The sequence below is a fragment of the Lathamus discolor genome, chromosome 4 (genome assembly GCF_037157495.1).
Source record: "Lathamus discolor isolate bLatDis1 chromosome 4, bLatDis1.hap1, whole genome shotgun sequence".
Lineage (NCBI taxonomy): Eukaryota > Metazoa > Chordata > Aves > Psittaciformes > Psittacidae > Lathamus > Lathamus discolor.
This window is the reverse complement of record NC_088887.1, coordinates 8,060,571-8,074,731: the sequence shown is the minus strand read 5'-3', so window position 1 is coordinate 8,074,731 and position 14,161 is coordinate 8,060,571. Positions and strand designations below refer to the sequence as shown.

At 38.6% G+C, this 14,161-nt stretch overlaps 1 protein-coding gene across 2 annotated transcripts in view; it reads left to right on the top strand.

Moving 5' to 3' along the window:
* The window catches only part of MAN1A2 (mannosidase alpha class 1A member 2), a 140,425-nt gene that overhangs the window by 21,446 nt on the left and 104,818 nt on the right, over nucleotides 1-14,161 (top strand). For both annotated transcript variants that reach the window (XM_065676185.1, XM_065676186.1), the window contains exon 2: nucleotides 9,501-9,756. In XM_065676185.1, coding sequence (XP_065532257.1) covers nucleotides 9,501-9,756 — 256 coding nt within the window. The remainder of the gene's footprint in view (nucleotides 1-9,500; nucleotides 9,757-14,161) is intronic.

Sequence of the window (14,161 nt, the reverse complement as noted above, 5' to 3'; positions counted from 1 at the left end):
ACAGCTTAAGTAGGATTGTGATTTTTTTTTTTTTTGGGAAAAGTTGCAATCAAAGCAGGTTTGTTTTTATCATTGTGAAAAAATTAGTGTTTACAGCTAGTTTATTTTTCTTTATTCTATAAAAAAATCAAAAACTTCTGTAAAAATTGTAGCACGATGGCCTTTGAGAAAGATAAGAGCTTTGAGTGGTATGGAAAATACAGGAATGCTTCAGACTGCAGCAATTTTTGCAATATAGGCCAAACAATTTTTTCCTTTCTGGCTTTTGTTGCTGGGTTTGTGTGGTGTTTTGGTTGTAGTAGTTGTGTATTTTCCTTACTATTGGAAACTTAGGTTTTGGCAGTAGTAGTAGTAGACTAGCCATAAAATAATATTTAAGAGTTTGCTGTGTGGTGGGAGTGCTCTGGTTTCTTTCATTTCTGTTTGAGCACATGCTTCAGTATCTGATTTGTGCCATCAGCATCAGCAGGATTGCATTGTCCTATAAGTAAATGTACTTATTTGTAAAAGTCCCTTCTTTAATAGGAAGCAGAGATGACTAATTGCTCTGGCATGAGAACCCAGTTCATTGCTTTCTCAGTCTCAGAGGACCAGCTAATGTATTATTCTGCCTTGATCAAAATGTTTTTTATATCGGTAAATAATACAGTATGCAAGGTGTTTGTCCATCCTGTCTTAGACTTGACTTGAATATACATTTCTATATATGTGTCTAAACTTGTACAATAGCAGTGTTTCCAGCAACTTAAAAATGTTTGATAGTAGAAAATTTTGTATTTTGACATGGCTAATTGTAGTAGGCTTCTGCAGTTTTCAATTAAAATTGTCCTACTAGTTTTTGATACTGTTGGAATCCTGCATCAAAATAAACTCTTCATTTCCATATGGTGAGTATTATCCTGCCCAATTCTCCTGACTAATGCTAATTTCTTATTCTCGTACTCTACAAGTAGCAAGATTGGAAAATACATGTAAAGTTCTTCTGCCTTTATTACTTCAAAAAATAATTATAAACCTAAATCGGTCTTGGGGGGGGATACTCACTGCAATGCTGTAGTCAGTTTGCTGCTGGGAGACAGGAAGTTATTTTAAATCCTTTTACACAGGGCAAGTGGCAACATTCTTATTCAGCTTTCTTGACAAGCATGAAGAGATCCTAAACATCATAAACTTTTACTAAGATTTTAGCTTTTCAGTGTCCTTTTTTAGAATGGATTAATATTTTTCTCTCTAATTTAGCATGGTAAACGCTTTGAGAATCAGATTTCAGACCTTGTTCTGCAGAGGCTTAATATTCTGCACAACAGTATTAGCTGTAGCTGTTAAATGACGTTTCTTTAATCAGCAAAAGTTATGAAACAATACCTATTTTTGATTTTGTTAGTTCCTTGAGGCAAATGTAACTGAACTCTTTTATAGCATAGAAGCAGAAAGGATCTAAATGAGATATATTTGATAGAGCTGTAGTGATTGAAAACTCTATATTGTTGAACTTTATGCATCTATCAGTTTTCCTAAAAAGTGTTTGCGTACCCAAATGATGTTAAGACACTAAAAACTGAATGAGTTTGATTGCATGTAGTTGAAAACTTCTGTAAAGTGTTAGATGTAATTTATAGCATTTATTTGCTCCTCACTAATGAAAGCTGCATTCACTGGTGTTGTAGTCTTGAAAAAATTATCCTATTTCTTCCTGAGATAGTTGATCTGATTCTTCTAAAAAGTCTTTTTTGGCTAATATTATATAACTACAAAACTAAGAAATTTCATGTAGGCTGAAAATGCTTATCTAGTGTCTAGTGACACTTCTTAGTGCTGACAGATGCCTGGCTGCTAATATATATATATAAACCATCTACTTTTCTTTAGTCGTAAAACTTAAGCTGACTTTACCAGCTACAACAGTGCTTTCAGGTCCCAAGAAAGCCACTGACTTGAGCTTGGCTCCCTCCTCCTTTTTCCATGTTGATGTTTGGGATTACATGGCTGCTGAAGATGGGTAAGGAACCTTTGCTTGTGGTCACAGCACTTGACAGAATCTCAAGATAAATTTTCCCAATTCTCATTGTATTAACATTTATAACATAGGAAGCAAGTAGGTCACAAAGGATGACCTCTTGCCTGCATGTATTATTATTATTATTATTATTTTAATTTTTTTTTAAATTCAAAAGTTATACATATTTCTGCCTGTGGCAGGGGGCAGAAAATTTAAAATAAATGGAAACAGAGTAGGGAAATTTAGGTGTAGTCAGGTTTTAGGAAATGGGAAGAATGCCCAGACACTGGCAATCTGGGCAATGGAGAATTTTCCACTGCTGAACAAAAGATGTGGGAGGAAGATTAACAGTAAGTCACAGTTCATTTGGCTTGAAGGTTGACATGCAGCTACAAAGAAATGTCAAGAGACTGAGGTTTTACTTTAGACAAGAGAGCAGATGTGAAACAGCATTTGTCAGGCCACACCTGGAATATTGAGTTCAGCTTTGGTCCTTACTCTACAAAAAAGATGTGGACAGGCTGAGATGGTCCAGAAAAGGGCCACAAGGGTGACCAAAGGACTGGGAAGCCTGCCAGGTGAGGAAAGGCTGAGAGATCTGTGTTTGTTCAGCCTTGAGAAAAGAAGGCTCAGGGGTGATCTTACTACCATGTTCCAGTATTTAAAGAGTGGATACAAAAAAGATGGAGATGTGGGGTCACATGGGGAAAGACATGGGGTAATGGACATGGGTTACTCCTGTGGAGATTCCAGCCGGGCACGAGAGGAAAATTTTTCACAGTGAGAACAATCAGGCATTGGAATAAACTCCCCAGGGAAGGGGTGGATTTCCCAACACTGGACACTGCTAAGATTCAGCTTGACAGTGCTGGGACATCTAGTCTAGCTCATGCTTTGCCTAGGAACATTGGACCAGATGATTCTTGAGGTCCCTTCTAATCAGGTATTTTATGATTCTATGATCTGTGAGCTTCCATCATAGGGATGAGAGTTTGAGAGCAGTGATGAAGGTGGCCGAAGGCTGGGATTCTTGGTCCAAGATTTTGCTGCAGAAGAGATCAATTAGGGGCATCATTTATTGCACAGAAGTGGAAGGAAGTTTAGTTTGGAGGAGGTCTACATGAAATTTAAGAGGGTGCATTTAGGAGTAAAAGAGAGTGCCTGTGTCAGCAAGTTGTCTCCTCTGTAGCATGGTCTAAAGAAGTTTAATGATGGGAAGTGCGGAGGGCTGGCATCCAGACTGGAAGCCATGCCTTTGTAGAAGACCAAGGAAGCAAGCTAGTAGAGCTTAAGTTGGTACAACTAGTAGTAAAGGAAGGCAGAAAATAGGAATGTGAAGAAGATCAAGGGAAAGTGACAGCAACGAAAAACTTCTGATACTGGTTGGAGAGGGATAAGAGGACTTGACTGAGGACTCAGTCTCATGTTCCTTGTATTTAAGGAGCCATACTCATGTCATATGCAAATGTAACCACTTCCTAGAAGTAAATTCTACCGTCAACTTTGAAAGAAACCACTCGAGGAATTTGCAATTTGGGTTCATTTTCTGGGCTGTGAGGGGCATTACATATTTCTCCAGTGTCCTTGTATTATATACTCCATATATACTAGGAGAACATGATGGGATTGTGATATGTGGATGTTACAAAATCGTGTATGCTGCAAGATTGGAGGGAAAAGCAACTTTTGTAGTTGACATGTGAAATGGTTTTTAGGCACTGACTCTCCATTTGTTTGGGGTGTTTTTTGTTGTTTGGGTTGTTTGGTTGTGGTTTTTTTTAGTATTAGTGCCTATCTTTATATCACTCTGTCTCTAAAAGTAGCCTCTGGTTGAAGATTAAATTTGAGAAAAGAGTAAAAGTTCAGAATTTCCACACAAGGCTTTGTTTCTGGATGACAGGCGTACACAAACATTTATGTGCTTTAACAGTTCTTGTCTGTCTATCTGCTGAAAATTGAAATGATAATAAAGTGGGGGTCCTTTCACTCTAGTGACCAAGTACTCTGCTTTTCCATATGAGAGAGCAGTTACTGGTGGCCATTTTTTTTTCCTCCATGCTAATTTTTGTTTCCTTTTTTGATCTTGAATTTCACAAAGTAATCTGAAAGCATTTTTGGGTTGTTTTACTTTTTTGCTATTTATTTCCAAAGAGCCTGCTGTGTCACGGCAGATAAGAGACACTTATGTTAAAAGTCATTGTCCTGGCAAGTAAAGCTTTAGTAGCTTTTAAGTTCATAAGGCTCGCTACTGCGTGCGTGATTAAAGCACATGAAGTTTTGGTTAGTGATTTGGTTATCAAGCATTATCATTTGTGATCTTTTCTGAATGGCATTTAGACAGCTTTGGAATGTTTTGTGCATAGTGCTTCTGCATAAGCAGCTGCAATGGTTATTTACAGGGATTGTTTTAAGAAATCTTGAACGTGTTTCTAGTTTTGGATTCTAATTTAAGTCTATTTATGGTTCCTGCTGGCAGAAGAGAGTCTAATCGCAGATTTGTTTAATGATACTGCTTGTTTTAAAGTAGCTACTGCTGTTGTTTCATGGTACTTGAACCTCTCTGTCTTGAGTCTTCAGAGTAACCTGGGGGGGGGCGGGCAGGCACTAGAAAGAAGCAGCAGCTTTCTGTTAGTTAAGGGGGTTTGAAGATTTACTCAAAATACTCTATATTTAAAGAGCTTGCTTATGTTGCCTGGAAGCGGGGGTGGGCTGGGTAGTTGGGTAGGGAAACTGTTTGACACATTTGGGTATATGTGTTTATGCTGGGATTCTTTCCAATCTTTCATTTTTAGATGGATCCTTTCTGAGGTCTCCTTTCTTTCACTCCGAGTATTTGAATGTGGTGCTATCTACATGCATTAAACTGTTGCTGACTTTTATGCTAGATGGGTAGCTTGTTGGTGTTTGGTTATGACTTGGGGGGTGTCTGCTGCTCACACGTTTTCAATCTTATAATTATTTTTATTCTGTATTTTCAGTATTCTGTATTCTCTATTTCAGAACTACTTTTGTAGTTCTTGTTGCTTAAGAACTCGGAAGAAACATGAGTGGCGGGTGGCAGCGCTGAGGTGACGGTGGCACCCACCATCTTGTGTGGGGGATAGGCTGGTGGGATGTGGAGCTGCTGAGGTCACCTCCAAGGCAGCTCTCTTCCCATGGAGGCAAGAGCGGATGATGTTACCCTACTGTGGGGGCTTCAGGCAAGCCCTAGGAGGAAGGCAATCCTTTTGGCAGCATCTGGGCAGAACCGTGCTCCGTCATCGCTGTGTAACAAGATCCCACCTTTCCACGCTTGCAGGCGGTCATTTTCACGAGGAATGCCCTTCCTGCCAGAGGTAAAGTGCTGCTTTTCCACCAGGGAACTGGCACCCTCTGCCCTTGTTCATGCTAAGCCCAGAAGGTGGAAGAGAAGGCTGCATGGAGACCTCAGAGCAGCCTTCCAGTATCTGAAAGGGGCCTAAAAGGATGCTGGAGAGGGGCTCTTCATTAGGGACTGTAGTGATAGGACAAGGAGTAATGGGTTCAAACTTAAACAGGGGAAGTTTAGATTGGATATAAGGAAGAAGTTCTTTACTGTAAGGGTGGTGAGGCACTAGAATGGGTTGCCCAAGGATTTGTGAATGCTCCATCTCTGTCTGCTCAAAGACTAAACATGGTTTAGTGTGAGGTGTCCATGCCCATGGCAGGGGGTTGGAACTAGATGATCTTGAGGTCCTTTCCAGCCCAAACCATTCTATGATTCTATATACTTGAATATATTTGATAAAATATGTCTTCATCTGGAATGTAGACTATGACATTTCTTGTAGTTCATGCTGTCTGTCTCTGGTAATTGCACAGAGGGTATTTCTGCAGAAGCTCTTGGACAATCTCCTGTAAACTTCCTCAAATACCTGTTGACCTTTCTCCTCATCTTACTGTTTTCTCATGTTTGTCTCAAAATGTCACTTCCTGGAAGACTTGGAGCTGCTCATACAGTTAGTGCTAGAGTTTTTCAACTCTATTGAGTCTCGGTGTATTTTCTTGAAATACTTAGGTGTTCTGCTGAATGACTGAAGGCGAGTAGACTGTCATTCAAATCTCCTTAATGACTCTAATTGTATTATAGTGCTGTAGAAATCGGCAGCTTTTTTATGTTTCTATGGTGGATCCCGCGGTGTAAATAGACAGGAGTTGAAAACTTGTTTTCCAAGTTATGGATGTTTCATGCAGTTTGAATCTAGAAATAGATGAAGACGGCAGAGTGGTAGAGCTTTTATTATTACTGTTGTATGCAGCACCTGGGACTGAAAATATAAAGAAAAGGTAAAGGCAAAATATTCATTGCACTTGATCTTGAAGGTGTGCAAAGCACATCATTTTAGTGAGTCAGACTCAGTCTAACTACACGTACATAATTAATGTCTTTCATATTTTTGGGGACATGCATGTGAACCAGGGGTTCTACCAAGCCCTTTTCTATTTATGAGTAAAGCATGCTCGTTGTAAAGCATCATCTTCAAATTCAGTTAATGTGGATATACCTTGAACATCATTTTCTTAAGGTCTGAGATAGGCTGTTATCCTGTTTTTCTAAAAATTCTTTCTTTTGGAGAAAGAATTTCAGTATTTATTAACAAAATGGTAGATCTGGTCAAAAGGTAAAGACTGACACGTGCCTGCAGGAACTGTTTTGAAAATGAGAACCATACCTCCAATATGCATTATCCCCACACTGAAATAGTTCTGATTCTTAAATGTTCAGTAGTGTTTCATATTTCTCATCCTCTGTAAGCCATCTCTTTGGCTTCTGCACAGCATGCTGCCTCTTGATTCTGGGGAATGATGTGTTTCATTCTGGCAACTTCATTCTCATTCTCTTTAGCTGCATCTTACACAAAGCCCTGTGCCAGTTCTTGAAAAGCTTTCCAGACTACACATTTATGGTTTCAAATCTTTTGCTTGATAGGAAATTTCAGCTTCTTTTGTTACAGAATTGAGCACTTTACTGCCACAGCGAATGTAGCTTTTGCAAAAATACAAGGAAGCTTATTTTCTCCCGTGAGTCATAGAAGTTACCTTAAATATTACTCGTATTATCTCTCTTTAGAATAGTGTTTTGTCACTTTGAATGTTGTTTCTTCGCTCTACAGTTGAGGGAGAGAAGCACTGCTACTGCTCAACAATGTTAATGAGTTTGGATTTGATAGTCAAAGTTGAGGAGCCACAGTCCTTTGTTTTTAATTGTTTGGGAGGAATATGGATGTGCTGTGCGCCATGTTGAGAAAAGTGGCTGAGGAACTTCAGTTTCAAAGCCTTTCTGTCGGTCCATCTGTTAAAAAGTTTCATTGTATTTCTAGTACTGAAATATTGAAAGGTAATCATGCTGCTGTAACCTCTTAAAATTCAAACCTAATAGCACTTCAGAAAAATGGAAGGAGCTAATAAAACACTCTGTGTAACAACGCATTTTGCTGAGACCATTTATGTTGCAGTACCGTGGTTTTCCCCCTGCATGCTAAGCACATTGGCCTGTGAACTGGGAAGTTATTTTCTGAATGATGACAAGTGATACCAGATTTTGTCAGCTTGAGAATAAAACGTGTGTCTAAAGTCTTGGAGCTTTTGAGCCCAAGCTAAAGAATGGAGAAAAGAGTATATAAATTTCACCTTAAAAAATTTACTGCATATCCGTGAGATACCAGTCAGGGTTGGTGTGCTGGGGGTTTGAACTGTGCATATTTGGAACTGAAAGCTTGATTTATTGCATTTTGACTTAAAATCAGCTCTCCCTTGGCAGAAGACTGTAAGTCATAAACCTTGCATAAAATGAATCAGTCTAGTGGGATTGCTCTGATACAATAGTATCATAACTCTCTGAAAGCTATTCATTATTAGCTTCGTTCTTTGACCTTCTTTTTGTAAAGGTGAAGCAGTGCTTGTAAATGACATTATATGATCTTGATCTGTGAGATTAATAAAACCAGTTCTGCTATACTTGCAAAGCTCAGTAAGATCTGTCCATATCCCCAAACATTCCAACACAGCAGCCCAGCAAGCTTCTTAACATTGATTTCAGTCTCTGGAAGCATTAGCAGTTCACCACAGACTTTGACAACAAAATGAGGAATATACTATGTAATATAAATTGGGAAATTTTCCCTACAAAATTTGTTAAAAATGTTTGACAGTGTTTGGTTAACAGTTGTCAATCTTGGGTTTCTTTTTTTTTTTTGTCCTGTAAACTTTTGGATTGGCTTTTAATTGCAGTTGGTGTGGATGATCACTTGGGGGTCCCTTCCGACTGAACTTCTCTAATTCTCACATACCAAATGGTGATTTCTCCTAATTGTTATGTTTTCAGTATACTGGAAAAAAACCTCCATACAATATGGGTCAAGTGATTCCTCCTAAAAGCAGTTAGGCTAAGCTTGATATTTATTACATGGGTTGCTGCTTGACTCCCTCTCTTTCCATTATCCACTGTCTCTTCCCTAATGCTTTTTGAGGAAAAAGTGTTTTTGCCTGGGGGAGGAACTGGGAGGGAGTGTGGGTTGTTTTGTTGTTTTGTTTTTTTTTTAACTAGTGCTTGTTTTAAATCCCTACAACTATTCTGGCTTACATTAGTCACTAAGCAACTTGATATTTTAAATAAGCTTGAAAAGGTTATGTTATATCGAGAGTCTGATGTGTAGCTTCCTGATGCCTTGAAATATTTTGAGACTGGAATGAGCCATTTTTGTCTGTTGTTTAACCCAGGCTTTAAAACAGCAAGTTTCATTTTGCATGTGAATCTCAAAACCTTTACTGATCATTAAAGATCATGATAGAAGATTGTGCTTTTAGAACCAAGATGACGTTGGTTTTTGTTGACAGTGAGTTTCAAAACCATGCTTTACTGAAAGCTCTTCTGTTCCTAAATAGCTTTATAATTAACTCTGTGTTTAATGTGTGAGGTTTATGGACGCACTGATTGGAACAATGAATTCTGAATTCAAGACGAAACATGCTGTGGTGGAGTTTGCAGCCCTTGCAGCTCCCAATTTATTGGTAATAAAAGGAGTGGCTATGAATCTTTTTTTTTAAATGGTGGTTACTGCAGATCTTGAAAAGTTGCGTACAATGTATTTATTGTGTGGAAGACTAGGAAGAGCCCTTCTAATCTTATTTCTTAAACTGAATGATTGCTAGATGTGCCTCTGCACACATCTGTAGTTGGAAGTACAGGATGTAGGGCTTTTCCTCTCTAAATTCTTGAGTAGGCAAGCAAAGGTACTTACAGATAAAACCCAATGATACATATTTTCCACAATAATGTTGCTGGAGTGTGCACTCTTCTTCTGCAGTTCATGGCAAAAGGACTGAAGGATTCTGAACAAGCATAATAAAGTAAACTTGTCTGAGTCATTAGAATTACTTAGAGTAAAGCAGCTTGGATGTGGGTTCTGTTTTGAAGCTGCATTTTGTTTATAAGCAATGTGGTTTTTATTAATGAGATGCTGACTAACATTTGTGTCTCCAGAGAAGAAGAGGAACGTCTGAGAAATAAGATCCGAGCAGATCATGAAAAAGCACTGGAAGAGGCTAAGGAGAAATTGAAGAAATCACGTGATGAGATTCAAGCTGAGATTCAGACAGAAAAGAACAAAGTAGTGCAAGAGTTGAAAAAGAAAGACAGCAAGCCACTGCCCCCTGTTCCTTTACCAAATCTTATAGGGATAAACAGTGGAGAACCAGCAGACCCAGATATCCGAGAGAAGAGGAACAAAATTAAAGAGGTAAAGATGATGATGATATATGGTCCTACCTGTTCTTGTATCTGATAGCAGTTATTTATACTGTTTAGTTGCTGTTATGATTTATATTAAAAACAGAACTACAAAATCTTTTTAAATAAACAATAAGCTAAAAGTACACATCAAGTGTTAATGAACATCAGCATTATTGCATGTGTTAGTTGCATGTTGGGGTGTCAATATTTCACTGGATAACAACTCAAAAGTTATTTTAAGGGTTTATTAAACTTATTGGTATGGGTTCAAAGTAGGTTTGTCATTAACACACAGAACAGCAACAGCTGCATCTTTAAAGCAGAGGCTGACTTTGTCAGATTCCAGTTAAAGGAAGGGATATGTTAGTGTGACACAAGATTCTTTAAAATGTTGAAAAAGTGGATTGAAGATGTAAGGGAAAATAAAGACCTGCTGCTAAAATTTGCAAATTACTGAGTTAAGATTTAAATGGGTCTAAAACCTAGCATTTCATTTAAGTAGATTGCCTCATTTACCTGTAAAACATTCAAACTAAGATGCTGGCTTAGGCTTTTGGTTCTGTGGCAGATTATCTGGTGGAATTGCTGTTTCTGGTCTTACTCTTCCACTCCTGGTTGGCAGTGAGATTCATTGTCCTCTTTTGTACTGGCAATGCCGATTTCCTATTATTTAGTGATAGGCATTTTCTGAGTCTGCTTCTAACGGGGATGGCAGGAACATTGTACAGCCACCTTTTTTTTTTTTTTTTTTTCCCCCTGCAATCTCATTAGTTTTATGCCTAAAAATCGGGTTCAGGCCAGAGGTATACAAGCCCAGGGTCTGTCACTAGAGAACACCCAGGACCACAGCACTTGGCAGTTCCAGCAGCTTAATCTTTTATTGTAATCTATATTTAATTAGCTCATAAAATTAAACAAAAATCGGTCATTCATACCTGTCCTTGTAATAGGGAGGAGTTGCAGCTGGAGAGAGTGCCATACTGAGGGTAGATCAACCAAGCTGGTGTTTTACTTTGACTATTAATGATGACTAGATGAAATCCATCCTTACCAAATAACAAACAACTGCCTGCGATAAGAGTGATGCATCATAGAGCTGTATCGCTACTTGAATCTCTCAAGTAGGAAATCCTTCCTGGAAGGCATGCCTATTCTGTTAGCTACTGCAAAAGCACTTCTGACTGAGAAGTTGTATGTGATATTGGACCCCCTTGACCCTGCTTGGTTAGGGCTTTTCCCCAAAGTACAGCACTGAACTGTGGATTTCAAAAGGCTCTACTGCTTTTCAAAACTGTGTCCTGTGAGAATATGTAGAGGATCCTGCTTTTCAAAATGTTTTGTGTAGCGTGAAGGTGAGCAGTGAATGGTAGGATCATGTAGTTGTCAACACTTCTTAATTTTAACTACAGATTACTGTATGTACATACATTTGAGTTTGGCACTAATAGATTTAACGGGTAGAATAAAATTGAGTTGACCAAGTAATGTGAAAGTACTGAGTTCAGCTAACAATGAAGAATCTGAAGAAATAATCAACCAAATTTCCTAGAGATCAAGCCTGGAATTGGGGGTAGGGTTGAAAATTAGTATTTGCATTTCTGAGGTGGATTGGTCAGAATGTAGACTGAGAGGAGATGGGGAGCCATTGGTTAATACAGAATGGCAATTTTCTTGGTGATGTAAGTATGAAGTTTGGATAGCTCTTGCTGATCTAAACCTGAGAGTATAGCAATTTGTGAGTAAGGAATCCGGGGTAGTTTGTGGGTAAGGATAACCAGGTAGTAACTCTGGTGATCCTTAGCTGCAGTTGCCACAAATCTTGTGCTGTAAAAGGCTTACTTTTTTTGGTTATCAGCCTACATGTGAGTCATTTTGACAAGCTGGGTTTTTTATTGTGTAACATGTTGATGGCTCCTATTGTGATTTCTGACGTGTAGCTTTTCATACACCAAAGATTTTTATGGGACTCTGCATTAGGTGGGTACTTCAGTTAGGATAATTCTACATTTGTACTGATGAGTCTTCAGTAGTGTGACCACAGTGCTTGAACAGTCCAGGATCACACTAGCATGATGGAAATTTGTCTTTGCTGTGTGAATTGCCTTCATTGAGTCAGTCTTGGTAGTACTTTACCTACCAGGGGATCTCCAGAATTATGAATCTTTTTTGATGCAGGGCAGCAGCTTATCAGTTCTACAGCTAGATGTGTGAAGGTGCAGGATACAGGAGTGGAAGGTGTGCTAGTGAGAATGGACAAATGATAATGAAGAACCCATCGTTTGCACATTGTCATTTTTGTTTGGCCTCTGGCTCTACTTTTGGATTTTGGCATCTGCTGTGTTGCAATGAATAGAGCATATCTGAGAAAACATCCATCTACAGTGTCATATGAAGAATATTTTGCCCAAAATTTGTTTTTTATAACATCAGGTATATCACAGAAGGCTGCAGGAATTCCAGAGATGCAAAGTGCATTTTAAAATATGTTATGATCATCACCAAGGTCTTCTGTCAATGTTGTTTGTAACCAGTGTAGAATAATACAAATAGTCTTTGTAGATGAGATAGACTTAGCAAAGATAGAACAAGTTCCAGGAGACAGTGTCCCTAACATAGGTCTACACCTAGCATATACAGCATTTCTGACACGCAAGACATTATGATTGCTTAGATTGAGACCAGAAAACTAGTACAGGGAAACTTCTAGGTCTTTGAAGGCTGCATAAATGGCTTCAGAATTGCAGGTGGTCCTGAGAAGGCATTTGTCTCATGCCTTGTTCAACTTCTAAGTGTTTTGATGCATATTTGAGGAACTTGCTTTAGGCTGTTTAAATTGGAGGAAAAAACAATAATTTATACAGCCTGCTTCGACTAGTATCAAACAGTGGAAAAACTACAGAGGATTGGGTTGACTGTTGGGGATAGTTTGTAACACGCACGCGGGCCTTTATAGTCGGGAGAAAACTGGTAAACATTCAAACAGGAAACCAGTTTCTGTACATTTTTACAGAAAACTTGTTGCTACTTTTTCTTTCCAAAACCCAACTTGGAAAAGTCGCTTTTTAACAGACCTCTGCATAAGAAGCAGTTTTGCAGCGCTTGAATATTTTAAAAATGCATGTTTTGATTATTTTTTTTTTTAAGTGCTTATAAAAGTTAAAGAAAAATTGTAAGGCTACTTGAAAGCTTTGTAAAGTGTTTGAAAGCTTTCTATAAGAAGAATGTTTACTGAACACAGAGGGTGTTTATAAGTGTCTTATGCTTATAGAATAAACAAGGAGCAGAATCTGCATGTTCTGTTTTTTGTGTGTCTTTTGGTTCTGATGTTTATATTTAGCATTACATTGTTATCAGTTGTAGCTCGTTCACAGAATTGTACAATTCATCTATATTCTTAATGCAAGCTATTAATTCAGATATTTCAATAAGGATCATTTATGAGTAGGCTGATTAATTTAGATTCTCAAAGTGACAGCTTTGAGAAGATTTTCCATCTGCTTGCTGTATATGGTCTGTAGCACTTCTGTAGTATATATAGTCCTTTAAATGGTACTAGTATTTTTTTCTGCAGTTTAAATGTAAGCATTACATAGTGCTCTTTATTTAATGAGTTGCTTCCTTGAGAAGGTAATTTTTACCCAGTCAAATAAGGAAAAATTCCATAATTCTTTTCCCCTGCTCAGGGTTCAGGGTTTCTTTCATTTCAACCTGAGATTTCACAATATTGTCTTACTTTGAGCATTCATTTTTGATTTTTGTTAAAATAAGTGTATTGCCGTCAGCAGCTGTACTAATCCCCTGCAGGATATTCTATCGATACACCTTGTTCTAAACACTGAGACATTTGTTTTGTGTCCTTGGATTGTTCAAGTCCATACAGTCCTCTGGGGAGTGTTGAAATGAATGAATGAATGTAGAAGTTTTACATCCAAGTCGGTATGTATCGTACTACATACAGTATCAGTTTTGCATAAGTACTGACTACAGAGCTCTGGGTATGATTGTGAGGGACCTGGGGGCCTGGGTGGTGGTCTCCTTGGTCTTGCCAGTAAGGGGAAAGGGTATGAGGAAGATAGCACTGGCAATGCACATCAGCAGTTGGTTATGGAGTTGGTGATGTTACCAAGGTCTTGGGTTCTACAGCCATGGGATGCTGTTTCCTGTCTGGGAGAGAAGATCCATCTCACTAAGACTGGACAAAGGCATCTTCGCCAGCAGGATGGCTGACCTTGTAAGGAGGGCTTTGAACTAGGAATGATGGGGAGGGAGAGAGTAATTAGCAGCATTGTGGGGAAGTGACTGACAGGATGGATGAGCAAAGGGCCTGCAGTGATTTGACAGACAGGGAGCACAAAATCGGCAAAATGGGGATTAAGCAGGGTCACCTAGTATTTGCATATAAGCAAGGGAAA